The 24539-nt window shown below is 52.2% G+C and overlaps 1 protein-coding gene across 1 annotated transcript; it reads right to left on the reverse strand.

Moving 5' to 3' along the window:
* Positions 1-1391: 1391 nt before the first annotated feature.
* On the reverse strand, positions 1392-24471 carry IGHMBP2 (immunoglobulin mu DNA binding protein 2). Its single transcript, XM_014878710.2, has 15 exons — positions 24389-24471; positions 23673-23842; positions 23241-23433; positions 22656-22753; positions 18228-18391; positions 17338-17538; positions 15321-15468; positions 13446-13620; positions 8855-9037; positions 8358-8476; positions 7335-7429; positions 6918-7041; positions 3749-4609; positions 3231-3403; positions 1392-1865 (listed from the first exon to the last, which is right to left on the reverse strand). Exons 1-15 carry the CDS (start codon positions 24469-24471, stop codon positions 1668-1670), a joined length of 2985 nt encoding a protein of 994 aa, XP_014734196.2. The 3' UTR covers positions 1392-1667.
* Positions 24472-24539: the final 68 nt, after the last annotated feature.

Genomic DNA, 24539 nt, shown 5'->3' on the forward strand with positions numbered 1-24539 from the left:
GTTTTTGGGGAGTTAATTCCCACTCTGGTTTGTGGAGAGTTGTGGAGCCCCTCATGGCACAAGCTGGAGAGCAGAGGATGCACTGGGGCCACGTCCCTCTCCTTGACTGGAGCCTTGGATTTTCCCTGCCAGCAGGATGCTGGTGGGAAGCCAGGCTGGGAAATCTGGGGGTGTCTGGGGCCCTGTGCCATGAAATTGGCACCACGGGATGAGCACAGGCTGGGATGTGGCTGCTGGGATGATCTGAGCAGGGAAAAAAGTGTGAATGAGCCATTTATCTGTTCTTCCCTGATTAAAAAGTAACTCCAAGGTGAGTTCTCCCCTGAGCTGGTGAGCTGGTGGCACTTTTCCCTTCCCATCTGTCCTGCCTGATCCCTTCCCTTTGGGACATGGCTGGGATGTCCCTGTTCCATCATCCCCCTCTGCTCCAGCTCCTCCTGCCCCTCTCCACTCATTGATGCCCAGATTCCCCTCTCCCACACATCCTCAGCCAGGGATAGAAGGGTTTGAAGGGTGAGGTTTTCTGAAGGAGGAGGAAGTTTTTGTGGGAAGTTGTTCACAGCCAGTACTCACAGACCACGAGGTTTGGGGGAAAATTTGCTTATTAGCTATCCCAGCCAAATATTTGGGAAGAGATGGACACAGAAATCCTTGGCTGTCTGGCAGCTCCTGCCAACTGCTGAGCTTTACCTGGGATGAGGAGAGCGACTTCCAGAGGTGCTGGGTTCTGTTTAGCCCCAAAATAAGAAATGTGTGGTTAGGCATTTTTACAGTGCTCCTCTCCAGCCATTCCCATTTGGAGACACCTCTGCACCTCTTCTTTCATCCTTGGGACAAAAAATGCTGCTGGAGCTGTTTTGGGGATGGGATGGATGGACCCTGTGTGAAGGATTGGGAAAAGGTCCAGGATGGACTTAAGGCTCCCTCCCACCTGAAAAGCTCACATGGCTGTACTTGCTGTCACTATGGGCTTTCCCAGTGGGAATCGGCCTCCAAGGAGCTCTGTGGGAAGGGCAGGACAGGTCTGGGAAGCATCAGGGAAGGGACAGGCAGCAGTGAGGAGGGTGGGACCTCCCAGTGGCACAGAAAGGCTCTCCCAGGGAAATGGTTCCATGTACCAGCACGGTTTGGGCTTGAGGCTTCCCCATTCCTATTCCCATCCTCGGGCACACCTGGAGCAGGGCTGAGCCCCCTCCTGAACCCCTGGCCCAGGTGGGGAGGGAATGGCTGCAGTGTGGACAGGCTGGGTCCCAAGTGGTGCTGGAGGATTGCTGGGCTGGGACACATCCATTTCCTCAGTCATCCTCCCCAGAACACAGCGTCACCCGGGGTTTTTGGTGCCTCCCACGTTCCTGCTCCCAGGCATCCATCATTTGCTGCAGGGACCGATGTGACAGTGACATCGACAGCTTTGGGTGTTTAATGCCCATTTCACCAGCGTGCTCTGGCCCCTGAGTGCATCCATCACTGTGTCATAGGGATAACCAGGACAATACAGCAGCTCTCCCTCCCCTGCCTCAGCCATCCAGCTCAGGAAGGCTCCCAGCTCCAGGTTTTTCCCCCAAAATGGAGCCCCCTATTCCACCCAGGCCCAGCACTGCAGCTTTGCCCTGCGTGAGGGGGGCTGAGCTGCAGCTTTGAGGTTAAAAAAGCAGGATTCAGATCCCTCATTTGTCCTTGTCTTTCTTTTTGCCTTTCCTCTGGTTTGTCAGCTCACTGAGCTTCTTGTCCAGGCGCCGCTGGAGCTGGGCTCGCTTGGTGGGATCCAGGGATTTGTCCTTGGAGCCACTCCCAGGGTACAGGATCCCTTCCCGGCTGATCCGCTGCCGTGCCTGGGCCTTGGCCTTCTCCCCACAGCCATGCACCTGGGAGAGAACAAATACCAGGAAATAGGGCAGGGATCACCCATGGGGGAACCAGGGGCTTGCACTCCCTGAGCCTGCAATTCCTTTTTTGCCTATTTTGCATCCCCCCGAAATCATCTCCCATCATTTACAGCCATTATTATCATTACATTACATATTATTATACTATTGTGTTGTTATATTGCTTTATATACTTATTTTTTATAATTTAAATTAATTATTTTATTATTTATCATTGTTTACTATTTATTCTATTTATTTTAATTTCATTTTCTATTTAGATTCTACACTTTTATAGATTTATTCTTACATTTATTGTTTAAAATTAGTAATTAGTATTTATTATTCTATGTATTTTATTAAACCATCATTTATAGCTCCTCTCACACAGAATGAAATATAAAGATCCAGGTCCTGGGCTCTCAACAGCAGGTAAATCATCCTTTGGGATGGTTCAAGTGGCTCCTTCCACCTCCCCTCCAGTGAACTGGGAAAAGTGTTTTGGGGAATAGGAGATCTTTTTTAGCCATGAATCTGCTGCTTTAATGAGCCAAGTCAAACACTGGAATTATCTCACAGGTGAGATCCTAAAATCTGATCCCTTTTCTTGGCCCATCCCAAAGTCATTTATGTTTCCATGGAATGGGGTCCCAGCCTGTTCCCTCAGAGCTGTGACAGCCCTTCCCGGGGCTGACACGGATTTAAATCCCTGCAATTGTTGGAGCCTCGTTACAATTCAGCAGGGAGAGGCCATTCTGCAGGGAATCAATCTCCATCCCCCTGGATGGTGAGTGACCATAAATACAACGATTCCTTGCCATGGAAACAGATAGCTCTTGACAGAGGGAAAAGCTTGCCAAGGATTTATAGGGATGCTCAGCTCCGGGAGGTTCCACAGGGCACAGAAGCTGCAGGATGAGGAACAAGGACACGGGGAATTCTGAACTGCTGGGCAGGCAGCACTGCACCATGCCTGACCTGTCCCCAGGATGCAGAGACAATCTGCAAAGGGCTGGGATCATCCTCGGAATGCAGAGGGGATGTGCAAAGAGCTGGGAATTGAGTCCAGGCTTGCTTGAGCGTGAAACTCGTCCTCAATTTCTGCTCCCTGCCTCACTTTATCCACACAGCCTCAGAGTGTAAGTGCCAGAAAATGGTAAAGAAGGGGACAAAATGAGAGGAAAACAGAAAAGCCCTCAGGAAGAGGGGAGCAGATCCCAGGTGTCAGCACCTGCCAGCCCTGTGTACCTGAGCTCAGCACAGGCTCTGACAGGGAGGGCTCTGCTCAAACTCCCTGCAAGGAAACCCTACAAGGGAGCTCCACAGGGAAAATTCCCAGGCTAAGCCCGTCCTGCCCCTCCTTACCTCGGGGATGTGGTGGCTGAGGCAGAAGAGCCTCTGGCAGTGGTGGCAGAGCTGGCCCAGGGTGGTGACAGAGGCCTTGCAGCGGGGGAAGCCACAGGTCCTGTCAGCCTCGATGGCAGCAGAGATCAGAGCATCGAAATCCTCTCCAGCCACGCTCCCGATCGCAGTTTTTCCTGGGAAAGGTGAGCAGCACACACCTGGATTGGGGCCTGGGAACGAACCTACCCTCCTGCAGCCACAGGCAGTGTGGGCCAGGGACTCCCCTCAGCTCCTCTCCCTACTCTTGGGAGCCTCCCTTGTGATTCCTGAGACTCTCTCCTGGGAAAGGGTCCCCAGTGTTTTTCCTCTGACTTAAGGAATGTGCCTCCAGGTATCCAAACCTGGATGCTGCAGCCACTTCCCACCACTCTGCAGCTTTCCAAGAGCTAAAAATCCCAAGGTATGGAGCAAACCCACCGGGATTAAGATCCAATTAAGGAAGAGCATTAATTGTGCTGGTTACAAAAAGCCTGACCCACCTTTGGCTTCGCTCTTGTCCTTTTTCCTGCTGCCACGGCCGGGCTCCTGCACCTTCCTCGCTGCCTCCTCCCGCCTGGCTTTCTCCCTCTGGACTCTCTCCAGGTGCAGGGATTTCAGGTCCACTTTCCCCGAGCCCTGGCTGCTTTCCCCTGGCTCTGCAGGGTCAGGGGTGTTCCCACTGGGATGCTGGGGCTCGGAGGGCAGTGGGGGCTCAGGAAGGGGCTCGGAGGGCAGTGGGGGCTCAGGAAGGGGCACAGAGGGCAGTGAGGGCTCCTTGGGGAGTCTCTTGTGGACACTGATGTACCTGTCCCGGCCCTCCCCAGAGCTCAGGTGCTGCAGCCCGTACTCCTCTGCCAGCACGTGAACCAGCATCCGCTCGTGGGAATTCAGGGATGCTGGGAAATCCAGCTGCACCTCGCTGCTCGCCAGGAAGGCCACCAGCATGGCCCTGAACTTGTCCCCACGCTCCTTTGACCCTGAGCCACCTCTCTCAGCTCCAGCAGCACTTGGGGAGCTCCCTGCTCCTGGGGGTTTCTGGCTCCCTGTCCCCGGGGGTTTCTGGCTCCCTGCTTTGGCTGCTGCCACCTTGAGCTTTCCAGCTGGAGCCGGCCGTGCTTTGGGTGCTTTGGGGCCCTGCTGGTGCTGAGCCCTGCCCTCCCCGGGGTAGTTTTGGGGCACAAGGTCATCCAGGTACTCGAAGGCAGAGCGCACGAGGCCGTGCTGGGACAGGTGGTCCAGGAGGCGCCGCAGGAAGGGGCGGCTGCCCACGGTGTGGCTGTCACACACCACGGCCACCTGGCGCCGCGCCCGCGTCACCGCCACGTTGATGCGCCGCTCCTCGGCCAGGAAACCCACCTCACCTGGAAAGACAGGAGGGAAGGGATGCCAGAGGGGACAGGGCTGCCTCCAAGCAGGAGTTTGACCCAAGGATTTCTTGGCTGGAAGGTGAGAGTTGGCATTTATGGGGCTCTGGTCCCTGCTCACACCGGTTCGTCTTCCTACCTGTGTTCCACACTGAGCTCCTGGGGTTGGGAAGATGTTGCAATTATTATGTCGAGACAGACTGGACTGGCATCACCACCAGTCCTTTAGTAGAAAACTTTTCCTGCCTTCTTTCAGTGTATTTCTTTCTGACAACTGACTCCTTCCCTCACAGGCAGCTCCACACAGCTCTGACTCCTCTCCTCTCTGTATGACTGGCTAACCCCAAGCTGTCCTTTCCTGGCCACCTTAGCCTGCCTGTCCCTCACACATCTTCTTACCTTGTCTGTCCCTTGCACGACCCCATGTCCCTTACCTCCTCACAGCACAGCCAGCAGACTCCATCCTGAACTGCAGTAGACTCTCATTCTCAAGCTCTAACTCAAACTGCAACTAGTGGCCAGCTAGCCCACTCTTTTATAACACCCAAACTCATTGGGTGGGCACAGATATTTCCTCTCCTCAGTAATCAGCAGAGGTGTAATTTATCGGGCCTTTTGGACTATCCTGCACTGTCCTTTCAACCTATTTTCCCACAGGAAGAGGATGGAAGGCACAAACAAAGGGGAAATATGTCCCTGCCTGGCCCACGACACAAACTCAGCTTGGAGCTGGGAGCAAACACAAGCTGGAGCAGCGTGGAAAAGGCTCACCTTGCAACAGAGGAGGGAGACTGCAGGTAAAGAACTCCCCTGAGTCCTACAGAGCTCCCCCCTACTCCCACATTCTGGAGGGTCTGTAGGAGCAGCCGTTTGGGAACTCAGGGGGGTTTTGCTGTGCTTACAGACAGCAGTGAGAGCTGGCAGTGCTGGGATGACTCAGGCAGGATAGAGAAGCGTGGGTGGCTGCCGAGCTCCCAGCTCCAGGGAACAGCGAGGAGGCCAGTGGGGAAGAGATTAATGCCTCTGCCAGAGCAGTGCCCAGCCTGGCTCTGCCTCAGCAGCCTCGTTTGTGCTGCCTTTGAGGGACACGGTGAGGGGCAGCCCCCCTCCCTGCTCTGCAGCTTGGAGAACAATTCCCAGTTTCTCTGAGGAGGTTTAACCCAGCTGCAGGGGCAAATCCAACTCCTTTGAATCCTGGGATGGTTTGGGTTGGGAAGGACCTTAAGGCCCATCCAGTTCCACCCCCTGCCAGGGACACCTTCCATTATCCCAGATTGCTCCAAGCACCATCCAACCTGGACACTTCCAGGGATGGGGCAGCCACAGCTTCTCTGACCAACCTGTGCCAGGGCTTAAAATAATGTTTCCAGCTGCATCAGGAATGACTACAGAAGGACAGGTCAAGGAGAATCATCCCTGTGCCATTAGGAAAACAATTCCTGCCCCACACCTGAATTTTGGCCTCTCCCTGTGCAGGAGAAGGGGCTGTGGGACACTCATCCTCCCAGGGCCACCAGCCCAGGGGTGAGCCACTCCTGGATCAGGACTATTCTTAGTGCTGTCCCCACCTCCATTCTCCCCATAAAGCTGCTCTTCCTCTTCTAGGTTTGGAAAAAGAGGCACCTCCTCCTTCCATGCATATTTTCCCCCTTCCAGCCCCCAGCATTTCACCTCCAGCAGCACAGGAAGGGCTGCAGGGCTGTGTGTTTGGAAAGGGAGTTGATCCCAGCATGGAACAGAGGTGATCACAGAGTGATCCTGCTCAGCCAGCTCCACAAAACCTTTCAGCTCCTGCACAGGAACCTTGTGCCCCCACAGCAGCAGCTTTTTTCCAGCTATTAACTTTCACTGCAGCTGCTGATAGCAAAGAACTTGATTTTCCGCTCTAGATTTTGCTTCCAAAAGCAGCATTTTCCATGCATGGCTTGGGATGCCAGCTCCTGCTCACTTTCTGCAGGGAACTGACCCAAAATGGGCTCAAAACCCAAGAAATTACCCCCCAACTCCCCTAAATGAGGGCCTATTGGGATATGACATTCTTAGGGCCCTGTTTAAATCATTTCTGAGGACTCAAGGGTCAGGAAACCTTCAAATCGAGCAGTCCTGGACCTGTGGTACCACAGCAGAGGAGCTTCTCCTCTACAGCCCTGACAGCACATATATTCATTAATTAAACAAAAAAGGTTGAAAAGGGAGGCTTTGCCAGTAAATGAATCCAGAGCCAAGTGCAATTAAACGACAGCACTTGGCTACACGACTTCCTCCCCATTCCCCAGGGAGCAACACTCCAGCAGCAAGGCCTTACCTTTCCTGTTGGATCTGACAAAGGACAGGATCACTGCTTCCTTCTCCCTTCCTTGGAAACCATCCACTGATTTAATTTCTAGCTCGGGGTGGTTGTGGCAAAGGTGCTGTCGGAGCATGTCCACCTGAGAAACAGGCCAAGGGGAGCTTTTAAAGGAAATACACGGGTGAAAAGGATTAAAATGGCAGAGTTCTGGGAGAAATCCCTCCCTCCCAAACCCACAAGGATGAGCACTGGCATGTCCTGAGGCTGTGAGTGGAACACATCACTAACAGCTCTTCCCTCCACGGCCTCAAGCTGCTCAGAAGTGCAGGAGTTGGTCCCAAATGCTGGTTAAATTTGGCTCTGCAGGTCTCTGGGATCTCGTGGCCCCCTGTGTGCAGAGAAAGGGGGGATGCCAGGAGAGGGACAGCTCACCTGGAGGTTGTAGGGGGCCACCACAGCGATGTCCTTGGCCTTCACACCAGCATCCACCAAGGCCTGGACGTGCATCCCCACCAGCTGGACCTCCCCTGGGACAGGAACAGAGAGTGACAGGGGATAGAGACCAGAGGAATGTGCCCACCTCCCCCAAAACAGCAGGAAAGGCTGCCATGAACTGCTTAGCCAAGATGGTGCCTGGTTCAGAGGGATCTAAGGGGAAAAATTAAATCCTGTATGAATTATTTCATGGTCTATTGGCTGGGCTTCTGCTTTGCAGCAAAACACAGCAATAAACATCAAGACTCTGCAGTGAGCTGTGCCAAAATGCTGCCTCCCAAATTTGGGGAGATGTGCTTCTAATCCTCTGCTCCAAATCCCTGAGTTTTCTCACACCAGGCTCTTTGGCTCTCTGTGAGGGAACAAGAGCTTGTTGTGTTCAGCAGGGCCCTGGGAATGGTGCATGGAAAAATGAGGCACTCAAATGGTGGTGGGGGTCAAACAGAATGTAAAAGGTATTTAAACTGGTAAAAACTGCCCTTGGATCATCCAGCCTGACTTTGCACTCCAGCTTTGTAATGAAACCTATTTTTTCAGGAGAAAAGCAGCAGAATTTGGTGTCGTAGGCAAATCCACAGAGAAGAGGCAGACAGGATTTCATGGAAGGAGCAGAGGACTGGGAGGTAATTCTGAGCCTTATCCATAGCCTTCCCAAAAGAGGTCTGCTGCTATTTCCCTTTCCTTGATGTAAAGCCCCTGCCACAGGGATTCTCCACCCTGTCCCAGCCCTCAGCACAGAGAAATGTCCCTGCAAGGAGACACAAGAGGCCACCCACAAGCTGGACACTGTCACCAGAGCTCCAACACAGCTTGGACTCCCTGGAAGTTGAGGATTTATGAAGGGAATGATCTCTCAGCTAAGCAAGGCTCTCTGGGACCCCACTTTCCCCAGGAGAGACATCTGTGGCCAAGCCTGTGGTGGGCTGAGCACCTCAGTCCATCCATTGTGGCCAACAGTACCTGGATTGCCCTTGGACTGTTCATCCTCCACTTCCAGCTCAAACAGGCCACAGCCAGCAGTGTCTATGAGCAACAAGGGAGTGCTGGTCTCTTCTGTGGAGGAGATGCCTGGCAGGTCCCTGCACAAGGGATTTGGGAAATACAACGCTGATGTTACAGCAATATCCACACAAGCTCTGGCTGCCCCATCCCTGGAAGAGCCAGCTGGATGGGACACGGAGCAGTTTGGTCTCGTGCAAGGTGTCCCTGCCCCTGGCATGGCACTGGCTGGGCTTCCAACCTTCCAACCCAAACCAGAGCAAAGGAGGACACAGAAGACAACTCTGCATCACTTCTGGTCAGAGAGCAAAAAGGACAAACCTCCCCCCCAGTAACGTCTCCTTGAAACAATGGCTGAAAGAAAAGCACTGCTCCGGCCACAGGAGGAGTGGAAAACTCCGCAGGGGATGGACAAACAGAGATGAAAAGACCATTTCAGCAGAGAGCAAGTGACCCACCTGAGCAGGTGCTGTGCCACGGAGGGGTGCGCGCTGAGGCGGCCGCCGTAGAGCTCCGAGGACGCCCATGCCATGATGTCCCGATGCATGCGGTACTGCACCGTCAGCATCCGCACCGCCCGCTCCCCGTAGTGCTCTGCCAGCCGCTCCATCAGGCTCAGGGACAGCCCCTCGGCCGCTGCCCTGCGCGGAGAAGCAGCTCAGAGTGGGAGTGTCCATCCCCCAGGGCGGGATGGGGCTCAGCCAGCCCTTCCCGACACACGCGGTGTCCCTCGGTGCCCAGGGTGTCAGTGGGAATGCTCTGGGAGCACCTTCGTGTGGCTCCCCTGGGATGGCGCTGTCACCTCTGGTCCACCTGAGTGTCTGTAAGACCCTCAGGGATCAGAGAAGCTTGGACACGGATCCTGCAATGCCAACAGTGTGGCCCATGGAATCACCACCCCTGGAGGTGTTCAAGAACAAGTGGATGTGGAACTCAGTGCTCTGGTCTGGTTGACAAGGTAAGGATTGGTCACAGAGTGGTCTTGAAGGGCATTCCCAACCTCAGTGATTCCATGATCCACCAGCATTACTGCAAGCTCAGCCATAGCATCAGCATCACCCAGTGCATTAGGATCAGAGCTCCACCCCAAATTTTGGAATGCCTGGTGCTCACACAGCCCAACCCTTCTTGGTTTCATCAAGACCCCTGCTGCTCCAGCATTTCCATCCTTCCCTGGCTGCTCACCCTGGACTGAGACACTCATTGCTTTTTCACCCATTCAATCCCCATCACATCCAGCAGCAGCCTTTGTTCATATATATGGTACAAATGAATCAAATTCCTACTGAATTCAGCCTTTCAGGAGCCTGTTTGCTTTCTCCTGGCCTCACAGGGGGTTTGTTGGAAGGCATCATCTAGGAAGAAGGATGGAAGTCATTGTGCTTGGATTTTGTCAGCATACAGAGATTTTTCATACTGAGGCTGACACTGAGAGGTGCTGGAGGCTGCCAGACACAATGAAGCAGAATGAAGATGATGGAATGATGACAGGGAACAGCTCAGGAAAATGCTTTCCATCAATCTCTGGGGTACAGCACTCGTCCAGTCCCTGCTGGGGGAATTCCAGCACTCCACAGCCCCACAGTGAGTGGATCCTTGTGGCACCAGCCAGCCCTGCCACGCTCACCACAGGCACTTGGGAAATGTGACAAGGGACTGCCAAGTCATTCAACCTGCAGAAGGGACGATTAAGGACAAATCTTTCCAAGAAGCCAGGCCTCATTAGCTCTCCTCGCTGAATCATAGGATGCAGCATGGAGGCAAAAAAAAAAAAAAAAAAGGAGAATAACCTTTGGACAGGGCTGCAGGATGTGGGAAGCAGCAGTTTGCCAGAGGTGGGCTGGGGTAGATGGGATGAAGAGACATAGCAAGACGTGGGGCTGGGGGATGCATTCCAGTTATCAGGAATTAACTTGATTCTCCCAGCTCTGCTCTACCCACGGAGCCTGGTTTTCCTGTCAGGAAGGAAATTTGGCACTCAGGTGCAAGCACATGCCAGAAACAGCCATTAAACCTCACAGCAAGCCTCAGGAATGAGGCTCTTCCCTACCCTTCCAGCAGCATTCCCACCACAGGAGGTTATGTGCTGAATTAATAATGAGGAATTAATCTTCTTGGGAATATTTCACCTGTTAATAATTTTCTGTTATTTTACCACTCAATTAATTCCTATGGTGGTTGATTTCTCTGCCAACGAAATCTCGAGTGCCCTGAGCAGATGTTTTTTTATCTATTGATTGCTTTAGAGAAATAAAATTGGGATAAGAGGTTGGACAGACAGAACCATGCATGGGATGCTTGGGAATATCTACTTTAAAGTACCTAAAGTACAACTGGGAAAGGCAGAATTCCCAAACCTAGCCCACAGCAGGCAGGATTTGTTGCTAACATGGTTTCACCTTGTTCTGCCTGCAGGAAATGCTGTGCTGGGCCAGCCTGCCCTGTACGTGGCCAGAATGAGCAGTACTGGAGAAAAACAGGAATTGTTTCCTGTGGAAGGCTGGAGCTGTGTCCTCAGTCATGGCATATTTTTTTCCTATTCATCCCTGAGAAAGGAGATGCTGGTGTGACTGATCCCTGTAGTACACACTGGATTTGGCTGGAAAAGCCTGAAGAAGGAGGTCACTGTGTTTTCCCACCTCAGGAACTCCACATTAATGGAGCTAATTAATGGATGTGCACCAAGACATTCCAGCTGTGGAGGCTACCAGAGAAACCCAAGGCCTGGCACTTCAGTGCCAAAGTGAGAGGAAATCCATTCAGACTTGCCATGGGAATCAGCACGTGGATTTGGGATGGTGCTGACATCCAGACTGACCACTGACAAATAAGATGACAAAATATCCCTGTGTTTGTCCAGGAAATGGGTTGAGAGCAAGAGGTTTGGTAAGCAAAACCAAATAAAAACATCAGAGCCCTGATGTGGAGACAAAATCATCAGGAAAAACATGGAATGAGAGCTCCAACAAGGCAAACAAATGTTCCTGTCAGGCTGCAGGAGGTGCCCTGGCATGGAGATGCCCACAGGGACAAAGACAAAATGGAGCAGGAGGACCTCCAAGATGGAAGCTGCAGAGGGGGAATCAGAGGGGGCTGGAATTTGCCAGCACGGACTGGAAGGTGTGTGTGGGGATGCCCTCTGCATCCTGGGGCAGCTCCAGGTGTGTCAGAAAGCAGGGAAGAGGAGCTTTCAGACCCTCCATCAAACATTCCCTAGGCCTCATGGGGTCACTGCTGATAGAACAGGTAAATGCTGATTCCATGGAGGAAAAAGCAAGGAACAGGAAGGTGGATAGAGTCCCACAGCATTCCTGCTGGACACAGGCTTCCTGCCTGAGCAGGGCTGACTTCCCCTGCTGTAGTAACAGCCAAAACTCCTGCCAGCCTGGATTCATCCTGGATAACTTCAGACCCTTCCCCGTGGCCCCAAAAATAGGAGCCCACCCACTCCAGGCCCGCTGTCATCAATGGAGAAGGGGAAGGTGGGCGGAAGGGTTGGAGTCCTCCGCATGAATCATCCCTGGAAATAGCTCCCTGCTTCCTCTCAACCACACAGGAGGTGGCAGGTGATCTGGGGCCTTGGTGGAAGCTCTGGAAATACCCAGGGAAGGAGATGGAAGGGATCTACAGGGAATGTGGAAAGCCCAAAACGGGGCTCTCCAACATCCCATTGATTTGCATCACAGCTGTTCAGGCTGGAAAAGATCTTTAAGATCATGGAGTCTGATGTTCCCCCAGCACTGCCAAGGCCACCAAGTCAAAGCTGATGGAGAAAAAAGCACAACTACTCTAACAGGAGCAGGAGGAGATCCAGGAGCTGTGCAGGACATGAGGAGCTTTTTTTGCTGCCAGCTCCAGCCAAGGCTCCTGGCAGCAGCCACCGTGACAGAGCAGAAAAAAAAGCAGCTGCTCTAATGTTTCTGGAGTGAAGTAAAGCTGCTTTTGTCTCAAAAGAGGGAGCCAAAAGTGACACCAGCTCCCCATTCCAGACTAACAGAGATGGGATTTTTACTGTGTTTTGCCCTTAATCTGACAGTCTGGAGAAAAAAACAGACTGAGGTGGACCCAGCTGGATGGACACTATGGAGTATTATAGAGCTATCATGCAGTTTTTCTGGAGAAGAAGAACTTTATGCACCACTTACAGAAAATGATGATAACCCTGAAATTAGAAAGACCAAATGACCAATTTCTTCTTGCTGCCAACAAGATACTACTCCAAAAAGTGCCTTGCTTGGAAAATCCAGGCATGGAGAGCCAGCCTGCAAATTCACAGGGAATAAACAGCAGGACACCAAGAGTGGAGGGCTCTGGAGATGCTTTTGGAGCTCACCAGCCTGGACACCTCCAGACAGCTGAGCATGTGTTTATCACTTGCCAAGATCTGCAGAACAGCAAGATTTTGGGCATCAGAGAGAGGTAAAATGAGAGGATGCTGCAGCCCCTGAATGTTGTTCTCACTATCTCTCAGCCATGTGCTGGGAGCTGCTGCCTGCCTTGGATTTTTCATTTCCTGCGTTCAAAACTCAAGTGAGATGGCAGATATGTGTCTTGTTCATTGTTTTCTGGCAGCAGGAGATGATGTTTATGAAGTCAGCCCTATTTCTCTGCTCCTGTGGTTCAGTAATTTCAGATCTGGAGCTACCTAAACCAGATAAACAAGAGCACATTTATGTTTTAAATTACTCAGAGATTCCTCAGTACTCTTTGCAGCATCCCCCTGGAAGCACAGGCAATTTGCACTATCCACAGATCCTTTCCACAAACTAACTGTTCTTATTATCCACGTTGTAGGGACTGGGAGGTTTTATAATCTCTGAGGTGTGTGATAATGCAGCATCTCACTGGGCCAATTCACATATTACTACATTAAATAAATAAATGTGGAAACCACAGAAGTGGAATTAAAGGAAAGACTTGGATTAGCCTGAGGGGGAGCCCAAATGCATCCCACAGAGCCTGCAGGCAGCACAGATCCCCACCATGAAACACCTCCAAACATGAAGATTTGGGAGGTGCACAAATCAGAGGAGGATCCAGGATTTTTACCTGTGGGAGATGATGGTGGGGGGCAGCTGCTTGTGATCCCCAGCCAGGATGCACTTGGGAGCCTTGAGCAGAGGGATCCAGCAGCTGGCTTCCAGAGCCTGGGCACACTCATCAATCACCACCAGGTCAAAGTGGGTTTCAGGCAGCAGCTTCAGGGCGCCATCTGAGGAAGCACCTGGTGGAAGGAGAAGGTGCCAAAGTGAGCAGGGAAGCAAGGAAAAGTGAGGAACCTGCTCTGGAAACAAACCTCACAAGCTGTAAGTGATTGAGACAAGTGAAATAATGGTTCTTTGCAGGGATTTCAGCAATGCAGCCCTGCCAAACACATCTCCATTGATATGTGTAAGTCAGGATTGTTTTTGCCAGTTCCTCTTTGTATTTTTTTCCCCTGGCATCTGGGCCCAGAAGCTTCCAAGTATCTTTGGGAACAGCAGCAAAGCCCAGATGCCAGCAAGAACAATATGCTCCAGTGCTTCATTTGGAACACAGCAAGGAACACCCACCTTCCTGCTGCCCCCCCAGTGCCAAAAAAACTCCTCATCCTCAACTGAGAGGCTGAGGGACTGACTGGGGACCACCCGTCTGGAAACTGAGGGACAGTTTCCTGAGAGGGGGAGATGGGCTGAGACCCCATCTCAGCTCCTCCTCCTCGTGGCACTGGGAAGAGGGAAAGGAGACTGGAACCATCAGAAGTCCATTTGTAATATTTGTGTCCTTACAGACATCCTGCTGTCCCAGACCTACTGATACTGATCCAGGCATTGATCAGAAATCTGGATTCCAGGAGCCCTGAAGTTGACAAAGAAGGATGCAAAAGGAGGAAGGCAGAGTGAAGAAATCAGTCTCTCAGCCCAGAGGATTTTTATTTCAGAAATGTTTTTTTTTTCCAAAGCTCCCAGACCTCTCAGAGCTGTGCTATTGCACCTCTGAGAGTGGGAATTTGGCTTTGCCACTGTAAATCCTGCTGCCTCTGCAGCTCTGTATCACTTCAGACATTCCAGTTTGCCACCAAAGACATTGTTTTCCTTCCAAAACTGTTTTCCAGGCTGCATGAATCCACTCTGGTGAGTTGTACAGTTATAACTCGACTTTTGCCACTTGCACAGACCCCTTGACTGGGAAGCTCCAGTTCCAGGGAGAATCACAGCTGATTAACAAAAAATACCAGTTTTACTGGGAGAAGGAAATCTCTCCCTTTCTTTCAGGCAAGTACAAAAGAGAGGCCAACTCCCAGGGACTAAGACACAGAAGGATTTATCTTTCTGCTAACCTTCATTTCAGTAACTTGCTTTTTTATGACCTAAAATTATTGATGTTTCCTTTCAACAAATGCCCTTTGAGCAACCAATCTGAAGATTGTAAGATTGTATGAAAAACCTGAGCCAGTAAAGCCCTTCCACACATGCCAAACCTTCCCACCTGGAGCTGCAGATGCCACATGGACACCTGGAACTGCTCCTTAAAATCCCTAAAATGTGTCACATCATTTGGATGAGTGCAGAAGCAGCCACATGAAGCCTGGGGAAGTGCTGGATTCCATCAGTTCTGGAAGGGGTCCAAGCAGGGAAGCAATGCCATGTGATTTATGCAATCAGGAGCAGATTGCACACCTCCAGCAGCACTTGTTTACTCACTGCACTCCCAGCTCCTACTCACAGCTAACAGGGGCCCTTCCAGCTCCACATTCTGTGCTCAACAACCTCCTGTGCAGAGTGGGAGCTGGGAGAATCCCACTGAGGAGGCGCTTGGGAGATTTTGCTGAGCTCCTGGGAGATCAGAGCAAGTGTCCCAGCTATCCCAGCAGGATGCTGCCTTGCAGAGCACGTGGTTTACCTGGCAAAGGGAGGGAAAACACAGAGCAGGAGGATCTCACACCTGTGTTGGTGGCAAGGACAATGCTGGCCTGGCTGAGGGCTGCAGCCGTGGCAGCTTCTTCTCTCTCCTTCAGCTCCTTCCTCAGGGTCTTAATCTCACCCAGAAAATGGCTTCGCTCTCCCTTGTCTTGGGCCTTTTTGGTTTTTGCCTAGAAAACAGAGAAATTGGGATAGAGCCAACTGCTGAAGCATCTGGGCATGGAGCAGGGAGGAATGTTTGGGAAGAGGTGTTTTGTTCCCCTGCTGGGGGAGGGATTGGGATTTCCTATCTTGTTCTGAGGAAGCAGAGCCTTTCTGGAAGCAAGAGGGCTCCCCAAGCCCCAGCAGAAGCTCGGCCACCTCAAACTGGCCTCTCTGAGCTGCTGGAAAGGATCCAGAGCAGCATCCAGACAGGCCTAGGGCTTTTTTTAGCAGGTGTTAAATGTGCCTACCAGCCCAACCCACCAGCACTGCCAGAGCAGCAGCCATGGGACCACAGCTCAGCTATGGCTCACTGAGCAATCCCAGCTGGAAATTGGGATTATTTCCCTGGAGGTAAGGCTGATGACTTGGGAAGGATGAAAAGGCTGCAGAGAGAAGCTCCTATATGCAGCCAAAACAGTAAGACCTGCTGGTTCCTAGAGTCATGCCATGGATGGATGGATTTTGGATTTTCCAGGGTCTAACATGGATCAGCTCAGCCCTCTGCTTTGGTTGAACTCGTGGGTATTTAAAACTGTTAAACCTCCATGTGTCTGTCAGGTCAAAATGGGGTCAGGAATTCCAGGGGTGGGATCACAGGCCCTGAGGATATGGTCAGTCTGGATGTCACCCATTCCTCCTTAGGAATTAGGAATATCAACTCTAATAATCCCTGCCTCATATGGGCTCTCTCCTTCACTCATTGGTCTGGAAGTTTATTTAAGGCCAGCTCATGGATCCTGGATTCCTTGCCTCCTGGACTGTTCCCTGATCCTGCTCAGCATCCCTGGAGCCCTGGACCTGTGCTGCATTTCCTTCTCAGATACTGTAGGGCTGAAACCTTGCTGGGGCAAGGAGTACCCAGAAACTGAGGTCCTGGGAATCTCGAGGTGAGAGAAGGAAACACAAAGGGGTAGGAAATGCCTCAATTTCTGTTACTGTTCCTTCTGTGGGCTGGGGTGAAGGGAAGGAGAGAGAAGAGTCAAAACATGCAGCTGCAAAGGGAGAAATTGTTCCAGGGAAAAGTAGGGAATGTGACAGTGAAGAAACAGAGGCAGGAGGAAGAAAAGATGGGTCAGGACCTTGGAGATGAGCTCTCTGCAGCCAAGGACAGCTTCTGTGACAGACTCCTCCCAAGGAGATGAAAGGGAAAATTAATCACCAGTGAGAAAGAGGGAAAATAAATTAAGAAGTAAAAAAATGGCTTTTGGACAGTGCTGCTGCCGGAAGAGGGAAGAAAAAGAATCTAATTAGCATCAAATCCTCACCCCAAGTACCAGAGCTAGGTTGCAAGAGAATGTTAGGAAAATAAGGGTGAGAAAGAAGAAATTAAGGATTCATTTTTGAATGTGCTCTGCTTTTTGCTTGAGGTGGCTGAGAGTGGGAGGGAGTATCAGGACAGGCAGACAGCTTGTTAGGAAGTGAATTAATGATGGGAACGTTCCTATGGTAAAGAGGAGGGCACGGATCAGGCCAGACAGGTGATGTGAGGGGCAGCAGCAGGGACTGGAATTTTCCTACTTCCATAAGGGATTCAGGCAGGAGGAGTTCTGCCCTCCAGCATATGAAGATCAGAGAATCCCAAAATGGCTTGGGTTAGAAGGGACCTTATGGATCACCTCATTCCTAGGCAGGGATACCTTCCATTATCCCAGGTTGCTCCAAGCCCTGTCCAACCTGGACTTGGACACTTGCAGGGATGGGGCAGCCACAGCTTCTCTGACATGTCCATTCCTGGACCTTCCCACCCTCCCAGGGAAGAACTTCTCCCTAACATCTGCCCTTCCAACGGGACTGCCCCAGGCCGCAGGCATTCCCACCCGCTCGGGGCCACCCACCCAGGCGTGGTCGATGTCCCTCCTGATGTCGGCCACGATGTGGGCGTTGTCCCCGCGGGCCAGCACGGCGTCCAGGCAGTGCTGCTGGATGGGCTGGAGCAGGCGGGCGGGGTGTCCCAGCCGCAGCAGCCGCGCCCTGCAGCCGGCCAGCCGCTCCACCAGGTTATCCACGGCCACGTTGGACGGGGCACAGCACAGCACCTGCCGGGGACAAACACAGGCACCTCTGAGCACACCCAAAGGCTGCGGCAGAGCTATCCAAGCAGAGACAGGGAGATCAGTGTGCTTCTGTTGGGAATAAAGCACTGGCAACACCACGGGTAATTCCCTCCCTGCTTTGCAGCACTTCTGTGGGGACCCCAGGGAACCCCAAGCTCTGCCAGCACCTCCTCGGAGCTGGTGGGGAAGTCCCTGGTCCCTGCAAGCCAAACCAGGCTCTGGACTAGCACAGATCCAATGGGAGCTGCTCCAGCTGCCACAAAGCCCAGGAGTGTGCAAAATAATCCTAGAAACCTGGAATGGTCTGGGTGGGACCTTAAAGCACATCCAGTACCCCCCTGCCATAGGCAGGGACACTTTCCACTATCCCAGGCTGCTCCAAGCCCCATCCAACCTTGCCTTGGACACTTCCAGGGATGGGGCAGCCACAGCTTCCCTGGGATCCTGTGCCAGGGCCTCAGCATCCTCACAGGGAAGTATTTCTCCCCAGTATCCCACCTAAATTTCCCCTCTTCCCAAGTGAAGCCATTTCCCCTTGTGGTACCACCCCAGTTCCTGATGAAGAATCCCTGTAGGCCCCTCCCATGACTGGAAGGCTGCTCTGAGGTCTCCACACAAGGAGAGATGGCCACTGGTAGCCAGCTGAGGTGGTCCCTGTCACCAAGCCTCACCTTGAGGCCCTGCTGCACAGCCTGCAGGATGATCTCCACCAGGGTCGTGGTTTTCCCTGTGCCAGGAGGCCCATGGATGATGGCCAGCTCCCTCTGAGCCAGGGAGAAGGACACAGCTTCCCTCTGAGACTCATCCAGGGAGGCATTGAAGAACTCCAGAGGTTCTGAGGAGACAGGAGAGTCACTGGAGACCTTGGGAGGAAAACACTGAGGGGGCTGGAAGACCCCAGAAGGTAAAAATAAGCTTTTTATGCTTCCAAAACAAACAGGGTCCCTCCCCATCCTGTATCCATGCTTCCCCATCCCTTCCCCAGCCCTGATACTTGGCCTTCAGCCAGTCAGTGGTTCCCAGAATTTAAGAGGCATTTAGCTGCTCCAGCATCAAACAGGTAGGTTTTCCTGGCTCTGGAGGGAGCTCTGGGTTTGTTTTGCAGGAGAACCAGCATCTTTAGTGAAATCTTCAATGAAAATTGGGGAGGAAGTAGCAGATCTGGAAAATAAATCCCTGCCAGTGAACAAACCCAGTGCAGCACCAGTGAAAAAGCAGAAAAACCTACAGAGTGTGTGAGCAGAAAAGAGCAGCCCTGTAGTGGTCAGCCAAGATTGGGAATGAAGGCAGGAAAAGGTACAAAGAGCAATTTAAATGATAAAACTAAAATTAGTTTCTGCTTTAAGGGAGGGAAAAAAGAGAAAAGAATATGCAAATCGCATTAGAAGAGAATTGGTTTCACTGCAGAGACTGAATTCTCAAAAGCTGCTTTTTAACCTCTCAGATTTATCTCATTTAGGCCCAAATTTATTCTCATCCCCCCTCTAATCCTACTGTTAATCTCCTTGTTCATTATGGGAGTTAATTACAGCAGGGATGATGACTCATTACACCGAGGTTTCCCGAAAATAACGTTCCCACAAAAGCTTATATAAGACAAGTCTCTGGGCATCCTTCCCTGCTGGGCATCATGTGCTTCATCCTTCTCTTTGCATGATTAAAAACATGCAAATTTCTTCTGGTTTTAGGCAGGTGAACCTGTGTGTGGCCTGTGGCTTTTGAAGCAGCACCACTAAATGAGGTTAAACAAAAGAGACTCACTGAGAATGTGATGATGAAATGGGGCTAAAGGTGCTTTTTGCTGTCACTCTGCCTCTTGGTTTACACATGTAAATTTTGGGTGAGTGTGTTAATGACTAAGACAAGACCAGGAAGCATCCCATGGGTTGGGGAAAAAGCAAGAATAGCCTCAAAACTGAGAGAGGCTTTTCCCACAGCGAGGAACAGCAGGGATGTGGGAGTCATTGATGCTTCCTTGCTCAAGGATGAGCTCAGGAATTTCTCCAGGCCTGTGCCCACCCCCATCCCTCCTAAGCACATGCTGCCAGGAGCTGCTGTGTGGGAATGCTGGGAATGTGCCTCTCCTGGGCTGGCCACAGCGGTGGGGAGGAGGAAGGAGCCTTTTATGGCATGCTGTGCTCCTCCAAACTCTTCTCCCTGCAGCAGCTGGGCTCCAGGTATCCTCACCTGAAGAAATCCCTGCAATGTGTCTTGCTCGTGGCAACTGTGCCCTGATGCACAACTCCATTTATTAGTGTTGAAAACCAAATCACCTTGGCCATCCAGGTTGGTACCCCAACATTCCCAGGAACTGAGATGCTCTTCTGCACAGTTCCAGCAGCTCTGGTGAGGCAGTGGGTTAGGGGGGGTGATATCCAAGACCCAAAGTAAAGAGTCTTTGCACCAAAAATGGATGAGAACAGCCCTTCCTGGGAGGAAGAGCCCAGGTTTTGCAGAGCTGGAAGCCCTTTCCAAGGTATATTCCTGCCCAAGAGCAATCCAGACCCCCTCAGCAGCTCCTCTCTGGTACAACCTCACTGCAGCCAATGCTGCTGGACTAAATCCAGGTGGGTATTTCAGCCTGGATGAGAACTTTCCCTGTTTTCCAGAGGAAAAATGTGGCAGCTGAGTTGTCTGGACTGCTTAGTCTTCCCAAGAATCTCAGAGGTCTCTCCATGGCCCCTGTGATGACAAGAGGTGCCACAGGGCAGAGGGATGGGGAGCATCTCAGAGTTTTTTGCAAGTGACTTGTGCCAAAAAGCCAGGAAAGTCTTGCTGGAAATCCCTGGTGCTTCCCCAGTGCTCTGCTGGCAGATTGGCTTTTCCTGAGGATATTCCTGCCTTTTTACCAGGATTTTTAATTTTTTTTTTAATTTTTAGAACTGTGGGCAGAGCTGGACATGAGCCAGGAACAAAAATGAGCACCCCTGACTTTCTCCAGCCCAGGAGCACAGGAGAGAGCTGGCAGCTGTCAGTGACCTGCACAGGTAAAGCAGAACCTGGCTTTCCAAAAGGAAAAGGGACATGTCCCTCTTGGATGGCCAGGAGGAGCACAGCAAGCAGAGCAATGCTGGCCTCTGCTGGCAAGCAAAGCCTTTCCACTGCCCCCCATTCCCAAAACGTAGGGATGCAGGGATTCCACATGGATGCTGGGAGCAGGGGAGGATTGTTTGGAGGAGATTCCAGGTGTGGAAGCTCGAGCAGGACCACGGGTACAGATCAAAGTGGAAAGGAGACAGAGGGCATTTTTGATGGGTGAGCACCTGGATTCTGCTTCCCAGGGAGTCTGCTAAGGGCAAAATTCCTGCTCAGTTCAGACTCTGCCCTTTTTGGAAAAGTTGTTCTCCAACTTGGAACCTTCCTGGAAGCAGCAAGGTGAGGTGTGGAAGTGCTTTGTGCCAGTCCCAATCTTTGCTGCAGATCCCAGCTACCCACTGGAGATCCCTCCCTCTCCTTTTGACTATTCCTTAGGTTATTCTTCCCCCACAACCTGTCCTATGTTTTTGTGTTGTGCCAATGGTATTTATTGCTACATATTTAAGTGTTTTGAAAGGACTTGGGCTCTGATGTGCTGTGCTGGGCTGCTGCTGTCTGGTAATTAATTAATGAAATGCACAGCAGTAGCAGAACCCACCTACAAGATTCCCTGATTGAAAAATTAGGATTCTCATCTTGTCCCCCACACTTAAAAAAATTAGATTCAGGCTTCTGCTGCTGCATATTTCACCTGCTGGAGTGGATTTTGCCCTCTCTCCCACCTGTGGCTCCCTGGCTTCTGACAGAGGTGAGCTTGTCTTGCATCCCTGACCGGTGTTGACACAGATGTGTGTCTAGACAGCCAATTTCAGGAGCTGTCCAGGGCTTATTGACCCAGCCTGCTGCTGATGAGTTTGTTTGAAACCAGGTAATGCATGGGATGAGACAGATCCCCAAAGAAACCAGGCTAATGGTTGCTTTGTCATGGAAGGAGAGGCTGTGACATGGAAAAGCTGCCTGAGCACTGTGAGGTTTGTCTGGCAGAGCCCTTCAGCTCAGGGCAGGCTTATTCCAAGTTCTCATCCTTTAATTCCTGGCTGGTGCAACCCCTCTCTAGCTGGGGAGAAAGCAGCTATGAAGGGAGGAGGTAACTGCAAGGCCTTTGAGTTCATATTGCATCTCCTCTGTCTAACCTGGCTCAATCTATCCATTAATATTCCCAGTGCTGAGGAGATGGAAAATTCATCTCTGCTCAGCTTGACATAGCTGAGAGATGTAGTGAAAAGGAGTTTTCCTTCATTACAGGCAATTCTGCTACCTCAGGGGTAAAAGCACTGTTGAGGAAAGTTGATTAAAATTTAATTCTTTTCTTTAATATTAAAACCTTGAGTGCACCAAGGTCCCCAGGCAGCCGAAGGGCTAAAAGGTTTGACTCAGACTGGGATCAGTGCTTAGAGAAATGGGGATAGGGCTCATTAACACCCATTTTTTGTCCCTGGCACATCCTATTGGAAGTCCAGCCTGGCTGGAGGGGATGGGAGAGAATCAAACCATGGTGGGCAGCCAAATCCAGGAATCCAAGGAAGACAAACAGTGCAGGGAGCTGTGGAGGGGAGGAAAAGGGGCAGAATGGATGGATGGCACCAGTGGGGAGAGCAGACCTGAGCTCTGGACATGGCTTAGACACAGCTCACCCTGCTGGCCAGCCCAGCCCACCCTCAGCTCTCATTCCCTGATTTTTGCATCCTTCCCTTCTGCCAAGGGATAATATCCATTAGCAGCTGTGGATATCTGATCAGAGGCTTTGCTCTCCCTGTGGCTTCTCCAAAAGGTGAAGCTGTGTAGTTTCACCTTTGTTCTTTCCAAAGAAGCACAATGGAGTGGGTACTACTTATACAAGTCTTTGTCAGGGATCTGTCCATGAGGCAAGCGTGCCCAGTATAAACCAGTATGAACACAAAGCTACCAGCTGCAGCACCACTGATGACCTGCATTGAACACCAGGGTCTTTTCTGGAGCACAGTGGCTGCACATGTGGATAAAAACAGGGATCAAAGCTATTTGTGTTCTCGTGGGCAATTCCCAAGCATGCCCATCAAGCCTGATAAAAAAAGGATTCTTACTTGTTTCAGGGAATGCCCTGGGAGCAGAGGCAAAGAAGAGGACGTCGATCAGGTCAGAGGCTGGGCCACCACGGTATTGCCTGAGTGCAGTTAAAGCTCTGCCAAAGAAGGGAATATCCAGGTTACAGGCACAGCAGGAATTCTTTGGAGACTCCCAAGTGCCCAGAGACAGGCTGTGAGTATGGACTGAACTACTCCAGTGCTGAACAACACCACCCCACAAGACTAATCCCACACAATTCCTGCATCTCCCAACCCTCACATATATCCCTGTGCTGGTCAGGCTTCCACTTCCCATTGTACCTGTTTGGTACAGCCAAATGTGCTTTTTCAGGATGTTTATCCAGCAAGGATGCAAAAGGCCCTACAGAGAACCCAGAGTGTTCCAGAGGTGATGCAGTGGGACCAAAACACAGCTGGGAGAAGGAAAGGGAAGAGCAGGACCAGCCAGTGGGATCAGAGTAAACTGAAGCTGTTGTGAAGCTCTAGAAAATGACAACTCCAAACTGGGAAGGGTCTGGGAAGAGATTTTCCAGACTGAACTTGGCACTCCTCATCCCGCTGAGGAGCAGAGTGAGCCCTCACCTTTTGAGCCTGTTGTAGGTGACATCGTTGGCCAGCTTGAGCAGGCGGAAGGAGTGCTCGTGGTCCAGGGCCAGCTCTCCATCCCGGGACTCCTCCAGGGCCACCGTCACTGCCTTGGGGGTGACACGTGTCACCACCCCCGTGCACAGCGGGTCCCCCTGCCCAGCTGACTCATAGAGCCCCACGATGTCCCCTGTTTGAAGGGAGAGAGGGAGGCTGGGGCAAATCTGTCACCATCCAGGGAAGTGTCACCGTCCTGGATCCCTGGAAGTGTCCAAGGCCAGGCTGGATGGGTTTGGAGCAACCTGGGTGAGTGGAAGGTGTCCCTGCCATGGCAGAGGTGGGACTGGATAAGCTTTAGGGTCCTTTCCAACCTAAGCCATTCTAGGACCGTATGATCTCTTTCCAGAGGAAGACAGGAGTGTCACTGACCAGGCCCAAAGCTGTTGGAGGGCAGCTCGGTGTCCGAATCCCACTTCCTGGGCTGGAATGTCACGAGGAGACGCCCGTAGAGGCCGGTTCTCTGGCTGCTGACCTGGAGCTTGAGCAAACAGACGCCTCTCCGCTGCAATTCCTTCAGGGAGACGCTCTCCTGCCATGCCCTGGGAACCACACACGGGTGGGAACACCATGGGGTGAGGCTGAGGGTCACAGCTCCAGGGGACAGATAAGGAATAACATCCTGGCACCTCCATCCTCATGGCTGGGTGTCTGTACCCTCAACAAGGGCACCGAAGAGGGTCCTACGGGGGTGAATCCAGCAGGATTCCCCACGGATCAGAGCCCTGTGGGGTGGGTGGGGATCCTATTGGGGTGGGCTGCTCAGAACGGTGGGATTGCAGCAGCATTCCCACAGGTGACAGGAGGAAATCCTCTAGGAGGGTTTCCTAGAGGTTCCAGTGGGTCCCAGGGGAGGATCTACAAGGGTTTCCATAGGTGACAGTCGGTCCCAGAGGAGGGATCCCTCTGTGTTTCCGTAGGTGCCAGCGGGTCCCAGAGGAGGGATCCCTCTGTGTTTCCCATGGGTGACAACGTGTCTCACCTGAGGGTCCCTCTGCGTTCCCCACTGGCCACAGCGCCCCCGTGTCCCCTCAGCCGCCCCGTAACCCCCCGGCGGGGCCGGTGCCTGTCCCATGAGTGTCCCGCACCTGCTCTGTGCCAGCTCGGCCTCCCGCTCGTCCCTCAGCAGCCCCAGGTGCCGCTCCGCCGCCTCGGCCGCCTCGGCCGCCATGGCCGCCTCCACGCCCCTCGGGGTGCGCGGGCCCCGCCCCTCACACGCGCAGACCCCGCCCCTCGATC

Source organism: Sturnus vulgaris, chromosome 18 (genome assembly GCF_052056855.1).
Source record: "Sturnus vulgaris isolate bStuVul1 chromosome 18, bStuVul1.hap1, whole genome shotgun sequence".
NCBI lineage: Eukaryota > Metazoa > Chordata > Aves > Passeriformes > Sturnidae > Sturnus > Sturnus vulgaris.